Source organism: Nerophis lumbriciformis, linkage group LG06 (genome assembly GCF_033978685.3).
Source record: "Nerophis lumbriciformis linkage group LG06, RoL_Nlum_v2.1, whole genome shotgun sequence".
NCBI lineage: Eukaryota > Metazoa > Chordata > Actinopteri > Syngnathiformes > Syngnathidae > Nerophis > Nerophis lumbriciformis.
In genome coordinates this window covers 46,710,422-46,725,536 of record NC_084553.2, presented here as the reverse complement: position 1 = coordinate 46,725,536, position 15,115 = coordinate 46,710,422, and the positions used below count along the sequence as shown (strand labels likewise).

General features: G+C 42.8%; 1 protein-coding gene across 3 annotated transcripts in view; it reads left to right on the top strand.

Annotated features, from left to right (window-relative positions):
• igdcc4 (immunoglobulin superfamily, DCC subclass, member 4) overlaps positions 1-15,115 on the top strand; it is a 240,283-nt gene that overhangs the window by 215,893 nt on the left and 9,275 nt on the right. For all 3 annotated transcript variants that reach the window (XM_061964464.2, XM_061964463.2, XM_061964462.2), the window contains 4 exons: positions 5,542-5,644; positions 5,762-5,993; positions 6,083-6,208; positions 12,900-13,715. In XM_061964464.2, coding sequence (XP_061820448.2) covers positions 5,542-5,644; positions 5,762-5,993; positions 6,083-6,208; positions 12,900-13,403 — 965 coding nt within the window. In that variant the 3' untranslated portion in view covers positions 13,404-13,715. The remainder of the gene's footprint in view (positions 1-5,541; positions 5,645-5,761; positions 5,994-6,082; positions 6,209-12,899; positions 13,716-15,115) is intronic.

Below are 15,115 nucleotides of genomic sequence, written 5' to 3'. Positions count from 1 at the left end.
CAAGAATGGGACATAATTCCACCTGAAAAGCTTAACAAATGTGTCTCCTCAGTTCCCAAATGTTGAGTGTTGTTAAAAGGAAAGGCCATGTAACACAGTGGTGAACATGCCCTTTCCCAACTACTTTGGCACGTGTTGCAGCCATGAAATTCTAAGTTAATTATTATTTGCAAAGAAAAATTAAGTTTATGAGTTTGAACATCAAATATCTTGTCTTTGTAGTGCATTCAATTGAATATGGGTTGAAAAGGATTTGCAAATCATTGTATTCCGTTTATATTTACATCTAACACAATTTCCCAACTCATATGGACACAGGGTTTGTAGGTAAATACTGAAAATAGTGCCCGCACAACAGTTTCAGACTTGATGATTCGCACTGTGTGTTCTAAATATTTACATTTGCATCCCCTACTCCCGGTATTGTGGGTGTTCTGTTAATCAGCATTTATTCTACATATTCATGAAGACAGACGCTCTAAATGGATTGTGCTCCCTATTCTGCTCACTTGAAAGACACAATCCTATGAGCACAATTTTAGTAGATCAGATTTGCGTGTGCTATCAAGTTAGCAATTGTTTTAATACACTCACACCATTAATAGACATTTCTTTTTTGTAGTGTAACACATTTATCTGTCACACAGAGATGAAGAAATGACTTGTGTGTTTTAGACCCACCTTTATGTGACTTTATACTATTATAACACATTTGTGAATCAATATAGGGATACATTGCATGTCTATTGACATGTAACATATTTTTTTGTTTGTACAGCTATCTTTATAATAATGTAATGAATGTTCGTGAAAATACTAAGGTGAGGGCTTTTCTTAGATTATTTTTTGGTGTAATTAAAAAAAGGGATTAAATAGTTTTAGATCATTATTAAATAATTGTTTTTTAATTGATTGACAGCATTTATACTATCATTATTAGGGATGATGACATAAAATTAGCCAATTAATGGTATTGGTTATTTTTTTTCCAGCATACTTAACAAAATTACCTGTTTCTACTTGCACAATTCAACATGTTGGTAACGTAGCAGAAAAAAAGAAGAGATTAATAATACATGATCTTAGTAAATAAATACCAAATGTATATACAGTACAGGCCAAAAGTTTGGACACACCTTCTCATTCAATGCATTTTCTTTATTTTCATGACGATTTACATTGTAGATTGTCACTGAAGGCATCAAAACTATGAATGAACACATGTGGAGTTATGTACTTAACAAAAAAAAGGTGAAATAACTGAAAACATGTTTTATATTCTAGTTTCTTCAAAATAGCCACCCTTTGCTCTGAATACTGTTTTGCACACTTTTGGCATTCTCTCGATGAACTTCAAAAGGCAGTCACCTGAAATGGTTTGCACTTCAGAGGTGTGCTTAAAGCTCATCGAGAGAATGCCAAGAGTGTGCAAAACAGTAATCAGAGCAAAGGGTGGCTATTTTGAAGAAACCAGAATATAAAACACGTTTTCAGTTATTTCAACTTTTATTAAGTACATAACTCCAATGTAATATTTCCATCCATCCATCCATCTTCTTCCGCTTATCCGAGGTCGGGTCGCGGGGGCAGCAACTTAAGCAGGGAAGCCCAGACTTCCCTCTCCCCAGCCACTTCGTCCAGCTCCTCCCGGGGGATCCCGAGGCGTTCCCAGGCCAGCCGGGAGAGATAGTCTTCCCAGCGTGTCCTGGGTCTTCCCCGTGGCCTCCTACCGGTCGGACGTGCCCGAAACACCTTCCTAGGGAGGCGTTCGGGTGGCATCCTGACCAGATGCCCGAACCACCTCATCTGGCTCCTCTCGATGTGGAGGAGCAGCGGCTTTACTTTGAGCTCCCCCCGAATGACAGAGCTTCTCACCCTATCTCTAAGGGAGAGCCCCGCCACTCGGCGGAGGAAACTCATTTCGGCCGCTTGTACCCGTGATCTTGTCCTTTCGGTCATGACCCAAAGCTCATGACCATAGGTGAGGATGGGAACGTAGATCGACCGGTAAATCGAGAGCTTTGCCTTCCGGCTCAGCTCCTTCTTCACCACAACGGATCGATACAGCGTCCGCATTACTGAAGATGCCGCACCGATCCGCCTGTCGATCTCACGATCCACTCTTCCCCCACTCGTGAACAAGATTCCGAGGTACTTGAACTCCTCCACTTGGGGAAAGATCTCCTCCCCAACCCGGAGATGGCACTTCACCCTTTTCCGGGAGAGAACCATGGACTCGGACTTGGAGGTGCTGATTCCCATCCCAGTCGCTTCACACTCGGCTGCGAACCGATCCAGCGAGAGCTGAAGATCTTGGCCAGAGGAAGCCATCAGGACCACATCATCTGCAAATAGCAGAGACCTAATCCTGCAGCCACCAAACCAGATCCCCTCAACGCCCTGACTGCGTCTAGAAATTCTGTCCATAAAGGTTATGAACAGAATCGGTGACAAAGGGCAGCCTTGGCGGAGTCCAACCCTCACTGGAAACGTGTCCGACTTTCTGCCGGCAATGCGGACCAAACTCTGGCACTGATCATACAGGGAGCGAACTGCCACAATAAGACAGTCCGTTACCCCATACTCTCTGAGCACTCCCCACAGGACTTCCCGGGGTACACGGTCGAATGCCTTCTCCAAGTCCACAAAGCACATGTGGACTGGTTGGGCAAACTCCCATGCACCCTCAATGACCCTGCCGAGAGTATAGAGCTGGTCCACAGTTCCACGACCAGGACGAAAACCACACTGTTCCTCCTGAATCCGAGGTTCGACTATCCGGCGTAGCCTCCTCTCCAGTACACCTGAATAGACCTTACCGGGAAGGCTGAGGAGTGTGATCCCACGATAGTTGGAACACACCCTCCGGTTCCCCTTCTTAAAGAGAGGAACCACCACCCCGGTCTGCCAATCCAGAGGTACCGCCCCCGATGTCCACGCGATGTTGCAGAGTCTTGTCAACCAAGACAGCCCCACAACATCCAGAGCCTTAAGGAACTCCGGGCGTATCTCATCCACCCCCGGGGCCTTGCTGCTGGTAGGATTGAGGAGGTCTTCGAAGTATTCCCTCCACCGATCCACAACATCCGCAGTCGAGGTTAGCAGAGCACCATCCCCACCATACACGGTGTTGACACTGCACTGCTTCCCCTTCCTGAGGCGGCGGATGGTGGTCCAGAATTGCTTCGAAGCCGTCCGGAAGTCTTTTTCCATGGCCTCCCCGAACTCCTCCCATGTCCGAGTTTTTGCCTCCGCGACCGCTGAAGCCGCACACCGCTTGGCCTGTCGGTACCTGTCTGCTGCCTCAGGAGTCCCATGAGCCAAAAGAACCCGATAGGACTCCTTCTTCAGCCTGACGGCATCCCTCACCGCCGGCGTCCACCAACGGGTTCTAGGATTACCGCCACGACAGGCACCAACTACCTTGCGGCCACAGCTCCAATCGGCCGCCTCGACAACAGAGGTACGGAACATCGTCCACTCGGACTCAATGTCCAGCGCCTCCCTCGTGACATGTTCAAAGTTCTTCCGGAGGTGGGAATTGAAACTCTCTCTGACAGGAGACTCTGCCAGGCGTTCCCAGCAAACCCTCACAATGCGTTTGCCTGCCAGGTCTGTCCGGCATCCTCCCCCACCATCGCAGCCAACTCACCACCAGGTGGTGATCGGTAGAAAGCTCCGCCCCTCTCTTCACCCGAGTGTCCAAAACATGAGACCGCAAATCCGATGACACAACTACAAAGTCGATCATGGAACTGCGGCCTAGGGTGTCCTGGTGCCAAGTGCACATATGGACACCCTTATGTTTGAATATGGTGTTTGTTATCGACAATCTGTGACGAGCACAAAAGTCCAATAACAGAACACCACTCGGGTTCAGATCCGGGCGGCCATTCTTCCCAATCTCACCTCTCCAGGTTTCACTGTCGCTGCCAACATGAGCGTTGAAGTCCCCCAGTAGAACGAGGGAATCACCCGGGGGAGCACTCTCCAGTACTCCCTCGAGTGAATCCAAAAAGGGTGGGTACTCTGAGCTGCCGTTTGGCGCGTAAACGCAAACAACAGTCAGGACCCGTCCCCCCACCCGAAGGCGGAGGGAAGCTACCCTCTCGTCCACCGGGTTGAACTCCAACGTGCAGGCTTTGAGCCGAGGGGCAACAAGAATTGCCACCCCAGCCCGTCGCCTCTCACTGCCGGCAACGCCAAAGTGGAAGAGAGTCCAGCCCCTCTCAAGAGAAGTGGTTCCAGAGCACTTGCTGTGCGTCGAAGTGAGTCCGACTATATCTAGCCGGAACTTCACCTCACGCACTAGCTCAGGCTCCCTCCCCCCCAGCGAAGTGACGTTCCACGTCCCAAGAGCCAGCTTATGTGGCCGAGGATCGGACCGCCAAGCGCCCTGCCCTCGGCTGCCGCCCAGCTCACACTGCACCCGACCTCTATGGCCCCTGCTATGGGTGGTGAGCCCATTGGAGGGGGGACCCACGTTGCCTCTTCAGGCTGTGCCCGGCCGGGCCCCATGGGGACAGGCCCGGCCACCAGGCGCTCGCCATCGTGCCCCACCTCCGGGCCTGGCTCCAGAGGGGGGCCCCGGTGACCTGCGTCCGGGCGAGGGAAATCTGGGTCCTTTGTGTTTGTTCTTCATCGAGGTCTTCGAGCTGCTCTTTGTCTGATCCCTCACCTAGGACCAGTTTGCCTTGGGAGACCCTACCAGGGGGCATAGAAACCCCTGGACAACATAGCTCCTAGGATCATTGGGACACGCAAACTCCTCTACCACGGTAAGGTGGCAGCTCAGAGAGGAGCAATGTAATATTTAATATCCTAAATGTCAAATAAAGAAAATGCATTGAATGAGGAGAAGGTGTGTCCAAACTTTTGGCCTGTAATGTATACTAAACATGATGAGGTTGTGTTTGTTTTATGCTGCTAAATCTGGAATAGTCTTCTAGAAGATAATTGTGTTTGACTGTGCATATGGCAATTAAACTTAGACTTAGACTTCCTTTTTATTGTCATTCAAATTTGAACTTTACAGCACAGATAAGAACGAAATTTCGTTACATAAGCTCATGGTAGTGCAGGATAAAAAAGCAATAAGGTGCATATATAAATAAATAAGTCTATATAAATATATATAAATATATATAATTTAATAAATAGATTACTGTACAGATAAATTTATTGCACTTTTTCACATGCGTCCACGTTTATGGATATATGTTATATTGTCTTTTTTATTCCAGCGAGTTAATCCATTTTGAGGGGAGTTGAGTTTGATTTTGATTATTTAGATTTTTGTTTATGATTTTATTTGCCTTCATGTAATTGTATGCATATGAAAAGCACCTTGTATTACCCTCTGCACGAAATGTGCTCTAAAGATAAACTTGCCTTGCCTAAATAAAGATATTGCGTACAAAGCACTTTCAAAATAAATACATTTAATATTTATTACATTAAAAACCATTCTAAATATTAAGTAATGATAGAGTTACATTTTAGTATTAATGGCTACATCTTTTTTCATGCTGTTTTGAACAGAGTTGGACATCCATGCAGTGACGGGCATCATCGTCGGTGTGTGTCTGGGGCTTATATGCATCCTCCTCTGCATGTGTTTCAGTTTTCGCAACACTAAGACCAGGTAATGATTCTACTTGACATTATCTCACCTCAAAGTCATACACCAGTACTGTTTGATATTAATAGTCTTCCATGTATACCCTCTATAGTTGCCTCTTTTATCTCTCCCCTCACATAGGGGGCTATCTGGCACCCTAGACTCCACTACTGCGACCCCCCAGTACAAAAGAGGGGGCTACCCCAGTGCTGCTAATGTGCCAGAGTGCAGCGATAGTCACGAGTTGGAAACGCTAATGCCCTCCGCAGGCCAAGAATGTAGTCAACCGTCAGCAGGAGCCCCAGAGGAGCAGAGCCTGATGGCAAGTGCCAACTCCGAGGATGGAGGGGAGGGTCTCGCACCTGAAACCAAGGTCGGAACCTGCAAGCGGGAGGGTGGAATCTTTCCCACTGCTGTGAATTTAAATATGTTGAATCCAATCTGCCGTTGTCACCTTTCCAGGCTGCTTGGAACGGCTCTGTGAGTCATAACTGGGCCAACAGAATCACTCGATATCGGGACACCGTCACTGAAGAGTCCCCAGGATTCATCGCTGGAGGTCTCCACGTAACTAACGATAACGTGACGGTAAATGGGAATTTGGACGCTAACTAGGCTTCATTCTGTCTAGTTTTAAATGCATTGTCAGGGTGGCTGCTTGCTGCTTAAAGGCCTACTGAAACCCACTACTACCGACCACGCAGTCTGATAGTTTATATATCAATGATGAAATCTTAACATTGCAACACATGCCAATACGGCCGGGTTAGCCTACTAAAGTGCAATTTTAAATTTCGCGCGAATTATCCTGTTGAAAACGTCTCGGTATGATGACGCCTGCGCGTGACGTCACGGATTGTAGAGGACATTTTGGGACAGCATGGTGGCCAGCTATTAAGTCGTCTGTTTTCATCGCAAAATTCCACAGTATTCTGGACATCTGTGTTGGTGAATCTTTTGCAATTTGTTCAATGAACAATGGAGACAGCAAAGAAGAAAGCTGTAGGTGGGAAGCGGTGTATTACGGCAGGTGTTGTGCCGGATAACGCACCCCCGCCGTAGAATGCACCCCCCTGACTGTTTTTACGGATAACACAGCCGGTGTTTCATTGTTTACATTCCCGAAAGATGACAGTCAAGCTTTACCATTGGCCTGTGGAGAACTGGGACAACAGAGACTCTTACCAGGAGGACTTTGAGTTGGATACGCAGACGCGGTACCGTGAGTACGCATGCAGCTGCGGCTTCCAAACATTTGATCGCTTGCCCGTACGTGCGTGCCGCTATATGCATGTCACGTACGTAACTTTGGGGACTTTGGGGAAATATATGTGCTGTATGAACTTTGGGTAGGTGAACGGTACTTTGGGCTGTGGGATTGAGTGTGTTGTGCAGGTGTTTGAGTTGTATTGGCAGGTTATATGGACGGGAGGGGGGAGGTGTTTGTTATGCGTGATTAATTTGTGGCATATTAAATATAAGCCCGGTTGTGTTGTGGCTAATAGAGTATATATATGTCTTGTGTTTATTTACTGTTTTAGTCATTCCCAGCTGAATATCAGGTCCTACCCGCCTCTCACAGCATCTTCCCTATCTGAATCGCTCCCACTGCCCTCTAGTCCTTCACTCTCACTTTCCTCATCCACAAATCTTTCATCCTCGCTCAAATTAATGGGGAAATCGTCGCTTTCTCGGTCCGAATCGCTCTCGCTGCTGGTGGCCATGATTGTAAACAATGTGCAGATGTGAGGAGCTCCACAACCTGTGACGTCACGCGCATATCGTCTGCTACTTCCGGTACAGGCAAGGCTTTTTTATCAGCGACCAAAAGTTGCGAACTTTATCGTCGATGTTCTCTACTAAATCCTTTCAGCAAAAATATGGCAATATCGCGAAATGATCAAGTATGACACATAGAATGGACCTGCTATCCCCGTTTAAATAAGAAAATCGCATTTCAGTAGGCCTTTAATGTGAACATTTTGTGTAACTTTGTGAATGGACAAAAATATGCTAACATACTGGTATTATATTAGTATGTGAATGGATATGGTCTAGGAAGGGACGTGTTGACCTTTATTGGGTTAGGTAACAAATGTTTAAATTATGTGTTAATATAGAATTATTGTAGTATGTGAATGAAAAAATCGACAGTTGTGTCTTATGTCAATCAATCAATTAAAGTTTATTTGTATAGCCCTTAATCAAAAGTGTCTCAAAGGGCTGCACAAGCCACAACGACATCCTCGGATCATATGTGTATGAAAATTGACTGACATTTTTGTTCATTGTGTGTTTGTGAATGGGGAGGAAGATTTGTGTATGTGAATGGACCGACAGTCTTTCACCTTACATGTGTGCAGGAATTAACAGAAACACTGTATGTTTAGATTAGGTACAGTCGCGATCAAAAGTTTACATGCACTTGTAAAGAACATACTGTCATGGCTGTCTTGAGTTTCAATTTTTGTTTCATCTGACCACAGAACTTTCCTCCGGAAGGTCTTATCTTTGTCCATGTGATGTCAGATGAAACACAAATTGAGCTGTTTGGCCACAATACCCAGCAATATGTTTGGAGGAGAAAAGGTGAGGCCTTTAATCCCAGGAACACTATTCCTACCGTCAAGCATGGTGGTGTTGGTATTTTGCTCTGGGCCTGTTTTGCTGCCAATGGAACTGGCGCTTTAAATGGGACAATAAAAAAGGAGGTTTACCTCCAAATTCCTCAGGACAATCTAAAATCATCAGCCCGGAGGTTGGGTCTTGGGCGCAGTTGGATGTTCAAACAGCACAAGTGGTAAACGAATGGCTAAATAAAGCTAGAATTAAGGTTTTAGAATGGCCTTCCCAAAGTCCTGACTTAAACGTGTGGACAATGCTAAAGAAACAAGTCCATGTCAGAAAACCAACAAATTTAGCTGAACTGCACCAATTTTATCAAGAGGAGTGGTCAAAAATTCAACCAGAAGCTTGCCAGAAGCTTGTGGATGGCTATCAAAAGCCAAGGGACATGCAAGCAAATATTAACATTGCTGTATGTATACTTTTGACCCAGCAGATTTGCTCACATTTTCAGTAGACCCATAATAAATTCATGAAAGAACCAAACTTCATGAATGTTTTTTGTGACCAACAAGTATGTGCTCCAATCACTCTATCACAAAAAAATAAGAGTTGTAGAAATGATTGGAAACTCACGACAGCCAAGATATGATTTTCTTCACAAGTGTATGTAAACTTTTGATCGCGACTGTATGTATAAAAGGACAGACATATGCTGGCGTTGTGTGTGCCTGTGAATGGATAGACAAATGAACAGGAAGTACAAACTAAAAATAAGAGCGCTACACAGGAACTACATTTCAACATAGGAACAACAACAAATAAAGTCGGTCTTGACAAGACAGAGGTTGTTTTATTTGTGTATGTGAATGGATAAACACGTGTTTTATTATGTGTATGTGAATGGACAGATGTCCTAGTAAGTACGAAGGGACATTTTGATGTTTATGTTAGTAAGCGAATGGACATGTGGTTTAAGTCATGTGTGTACATGCATCATATGTCAATGTTATTGTACTAAGCAGGCACGTGAAATTTCTGCGAAAACTCAGAAATCCGCTTTCTTTAAACATTACTTTTCGCGTCAAAATATCACTTCTGTGTTTTTTTGTATGAAACATCAGTAAAAAATACAATCTAAATAACATGTGTGACGATCCGAAGCACTGAAACAAGCTCGCTAGTTAGCGAACCATCTAGCTCACTTTTTGTCGCCTGCGTCCGCTCTCTGACCAACAACGTCTATTTTGCTGTTAATCATATTTGAATAATTACAATTTGAACACCGTTGGTTCCAAACCAGTTGAAGTTCTAGATTGTTTTTTAGTAGCCAGCGATAAGATATATTTTTGACGTGACAGATGTAAACAGAGGTTACAACACCGGAAGTATATTATATAAGGGGGGTAGAGTTTCCAATTGGGAAACATTTTCTAAGTTCTTTGCATGAATGTTATAGAATTTTATATTTCCTTTTCAATAAAAATAACGTTAGTAAATGATCTACTAAAAATTCTGTGGTACATTACATGGGGCAAGTAAGTGTCAAAAAGACAACCAAAAGAGCTTGGTAGATGATAATAACGGTAAAGTATAGTGTAGAAATGCATCCAATTGCAGGAAAAAGTATCCAATATTCCGATATTGTCCAACTCTTTAATTACCGATACCGATATCAACCGATACCGATATCAACCGATACATACAGTCGTGGAATTAACACATTATTATGCCTAATTTGGACAACCAGGTATGGTGAAGATAAGGTACTTTTTTTTAAAAATTCATAAAAATAAAATAAGATAAATAAATTAAAAACATTTTCTTGAATAAAAAAGAAAGTAAAACAATATAAAAACAGTTACATTGAAACTAGTAATTAATGAACATTTGTAAAATTAACTGTTAAAGGGTAGTACTATTAGTGGACCAGCAGCACGCACAATCATGTGTGCTTACGGACTGTGTCCCTTGCAGACTGTATTGATATATAATGTAAGAACCAGAATATTAATAACAGAAAGAAACAACCCTTTTGCGTGAAATGGGTGACGGAGTTTTTTTGGGTTGGTGCACTAATTGTAAGTGTATCTTGTGTTTTTTATGTTGATTTAATATAAAACAAATTTTAAAAAAACGATATCGATAATAAAAAAAACGATACCGATAATTTCCAATATTACATTTTAACGCATTTATCTCTATTCTTGATTTTCAAAATGTTCTTTTTGGTTTTACGTAGCAGCACTTCATGCTGACAGAAATATTCCTCTTTTTTTCCTAAACTTTTCCTTTTTTTTTTTCAAAAGACTGTTCACTTGCCTGACTAAGATATGGACATAAAATGTTTTGCACATATGCAGTATGTTACTTATGTGCACGGATGAACAGACAGATTTGAGATAGCCAGAATTTAGATTATTTATATTTGAAAGGACTGACAGGTGGTGGAATTTACTCTGTGTGTGAATGGACAGACATACACTATATTGCCAAAAGTATTTGGCCACCTGCCTTGGATGACATATGAACTTGAAATGCCATCCCATTCCTAACCCATAGGGTTCAATATGATGTGGGTCCACCTTTTGCAGCTAATACAGCTTCAACTCTTCTGGGAAGGCTGTCCACAAGGTTGCGGAGTGTGTTTATAGGAATGTTCCACCATTCTTCCAAAAGCGCATGGGTGAGGTCCAGCGTGGGGTTGGTTACTGAAAACCAGTAACGAGTTACAGTTACTAGTTACTTTATTTCAAAAGTAACTCAGTTACTAACTCAGTTACTTACACCAAAAAGTAATGTGTTACGGTGAAAAGTAACTATTTAGTTACTTTTTTTTTTTTAAATGTAAGGCTCCCATTAATGCCCTTTTAGCCTTCATTTCAGTACTGTTATTGCACTGGAGAATAATACAATCTGTTGATCAACTTGACATGCATTTGCATCACTGAACTCTGCTAAGCAATGTGGTCTACATACAACACACAAAGACAAAGATATGTTTCAAAGGGCCAATTTATTTTGGGCCGGAACAAATTGACAAAACTATTTTAAATAGCTGCAACATAACAAGGAAGGCACACATGACATGATTATATGTCATGTCACTATATACAGCACACATACTGCTATACACACGCCTAGCCAGGCCTTTTTCTCTCTCAAGGAATTGTGAAATAAAATCATGTCTTCAATGAAGCCCAGAACACTACGCATTTCCAAAGTTTTAGTTTAGAGATAAGGAAAGATTGGCCTAGCCCACTAGGATCCCTCTTTATGTTTGTGCACTTTATAGTCTATGCATTAAGAGTGATGTGATAATCAAACACGCTAGAAGTCTAGAATGAAATAGTATATAAGAGAATTGACAGAGTGTGTACCTTCAGTGCTGAGTGATGAACAGAGGCAGAGTTTGGAGTGTTTTCTTTACCTTGCTTTCCATGTCTATGTGTTCACTGTCCACTGTGTCCAGGAACATGGAAAATGTTTTCGTGCCATTTGCCGTTTGACGCCCGCTATCATGCTAATTAGCTGCCTGAAAGCGGGTGACTCCACTGTAGAAATAGCCTGCATGTCTTCTAGCACATACCCTGCAATGGCTCTATCAATGTTGTCCTGGCTAGCAGTCCCTCCGTTAAAATCCTTAGGTGAAGTGTGTCTCTCTTTACTAGCTTTGTCGAAGCATGTTGCTTTTTTATCTGTTTGAGCAGATTTGAATTGCTGTTTTGGGCAGTACATGGGATCTTTGATCCAAGACACAACTTACATTTAACTAAAATGTTCTTTTCTTTGTGCTCGACAAAAGAAAAGTAGTGATAATATCTCCATGTTAAGAAACTCGGCTTTGGCTCCGCCATGATGTCTTGTTAGTAAACACAGACACTCCCCCCCACACACACACACACACATACTCACACACACAGCGTGCGGCGTGCCTCTTCACTTCCTTGTGACACAGGAAGAATCAGAAGGACGACACTGCAACTCTCCAATAAAACACACTCAGATCTTCTCAGTTTCTAGCCAAAACTATCTAAAAAATAACGTAAAAATAACGCAGTAGCGCATCATGTAGTAAAGGTAACTGAGTTACTGAATTTAAAAGATAACACGTTAGACTACTCGTTACCGCCGAAAATAACGGCGTTACAGTAACTTTGTAACGCGTTAGTCCCAATACTGGTGAGGTCACACACTGATGTTGGTAGAGAAGGCCTGGCTCTCAGTCTCCGTTCTAATTCATCCCAAAGATGTTCTATCCGGTTCAGGTCAGGACGGATGACAGAGTCCGGTGTGGATGAACTTAACTGGCCTGCACCCGATAGAACACCTTTGGGATGAATTAGAACGGAGACTGAGAGCCAGGCTTTCTCGACCAACATCAGTGTGTGACCTCACCAATGCACTTTTGGAAGAATGGTGGAAAATTCCTATAAACACACTCCGCAACCTTGTGGACAGCCTTCCCAGAAGAGTTGAAGTTGTAATAGCTGCAAAAGGTGGACCGACATCATACTGAACCCTATGGGTTAGGAATGGGATGGCACTTCAAGTTCATATGTCAATCAAGGCAGGTGGCCAAATACTTTTGGCAATATAATGTATGTTGGCAACCTATGTTTACATAATGTGACATTTGCTGTAGATTTTGTCATGTGTGTAAGTGAATGGATAGACAGGATGTGAGGTGACTGGGGATGTTCTTTACTTCCAGGACGGTCCATCCATGAGCAGTAACCAGGTGGAGGCGGAGGTCATCGTTCACTCAGGGCTGTCAGATCCAGACAGCGTGCAGACCAAGGAGATCTGTGGACGTAGGAAGGACTCCAAAGCCACCTGTGGACCTTCATTAGCAGAGGACAGATTTCTGCCTCTGGGCCTGCCAGCAGAGGGGACATGTCTCCCTGACAAACACTCGCTGGCTCAAAGCCCGCAGAGTCTTCCCTCTACTAATTTGGCAGCGAACCACAACGGGGAGCCGGAAGACGGCGGGACAGAGGCGGGTCACGCTGAGCCAAAGCACAACCCGGGGCTAACCAATGGCTTCCACTCCCCGAAGACGCTGCGGCCTGTGACGAGGTCCGGGGAAAACGGGGACGTGAGACACTGTCCTTCTGCCCATGCAAAGACCATCTCTGGGGGTCTCTCTCCTGCCCCCTTTGTCAGTTCTGGCCTGGTCCACTCTACCTCAGTAGCACACACGTACTTGTGTCCCTAGTCTCTGCATGTGGGACACGCTCTTACCCAGGATGAATGTTTGGACGCACCTCATCAACGGATCCTTTTTCTTTTGTACCGCTTCTTTCATACACGATACAGGATATTTTTAGAGGTAGTGTTTTTTGGGGTATGCATAACAACCATACATTCCTCTAGGCTGTGAAAGGCCACCTCTCAACGCTGGCCCACTCGTCGTCTACGCTTGACAGTGGCGCTGAGGAAGTGTCTCTCCAGCCTCATGCTGTCTCAGGGTCACGATACTGGAATGTGCCATTCTACGCCATCTTGAACACTTCTTGTAAATCTGCAGGTTAGTATTTCAAATGCACAACAGGAAACCATCTTTTTGTGTTACAAGGGAGGATTTGGGCCACGTCAAAAGAAAACAAACAAACAAAAAAAAACGCGGGAAAAAAGTCATAATATTACGAGAAAAATAATCGAATACATTTTTACCTCACTGAAAAAAAGTACCGTATTTTTCGGAGTATAAGTCGCACCGAAGTATAAGTCGCACCTGCCGAAAATGCATAATAAAAAAGGAAAAAAACATATATAAGTCGCACTGGAGCCCGGCCAAACTATGAAAAAAACTGCGACTTATAGTCCGAAAAATACGGTAATCTTAAGAAAGTATGACAAAATTCCCAAAAGGCAGAATTTATTTATTTTTTGAAATAGTAAAATTACGTGAAAGTTGTAAAGTTACGAAAGTAAAATCGTGAGATGTGGTTATTTTAATAAGTAAAAAAATGTAAAAACCCCACGCCATTATCATTCGATATTGGTTAACTTGACCTACACACTTACTGTATGGTCATAAAGCTACGACTTTATCACGTACACTTCCGATTTTTTTTTAAATTCTCATCAGATTACAACTAAGTACTTTTTTTCTTGTAAGGTTTAACGCATTTTTTCCTTAAAAAAACAACTATCCATCCATCTTTTTTTGCTTGACCCTTTCGGTCAGCTGAACTGGGGCGGAAGACGGGATACACCCTGGACAAGTCTCCAGCTCATCGCGAGGAAAAAAAGATGAGTCTCTTAATATTTTTTTTGTAAATTTTTTCTCAAAACATTACAAATTAATTTTTGTAAGATTACAACTTTTTTGGTTAAAAAAAACGATACATCTTTCTTGTACGGCTTTCTACAGGCAGCAGTTATTTTTGTCTGATAAATACGACTTTATTCTCACAAAATTATGCCTTAATTTTTGTTGGGAAAAATGTTAAATTTTTCTTGAAATATTTTTTGGGCAGACTGATTTTATTTTTTTAATTACTTTGTAACTTAATTATGGTAAGAGTACAGTTTTTAGAGAGAAAATGTGACTTTTTTGTCGTAAGGTTACATCTTTTTTCGTAATTTTTTTTTTCCTCATAACATTATCATGGCTGTATTCGCCGTAGATTCCAAAGTATTTTTTTTCTATTGATATTAGAACTTAATTCTTGTAAGATTACAGTTTTAAAAGAGGAAATTTGACTATTACCGTAAGGTTATTTCTCAAAAAAATTATTTCTTATAATATGGAAAAATTGATTCTCATGATCATAACTGTATTTTTGGATGATTCCAAAGTTGTTGTTTTTTCTAGTGACATAACTTGATTCTTGTAAGATTCCATATTTTAGAGAGAAAATGCGACTTTGTTATCAAAAACTTACGTCACGAAAAATACATATTTTCTTGTAATGTTGAAAG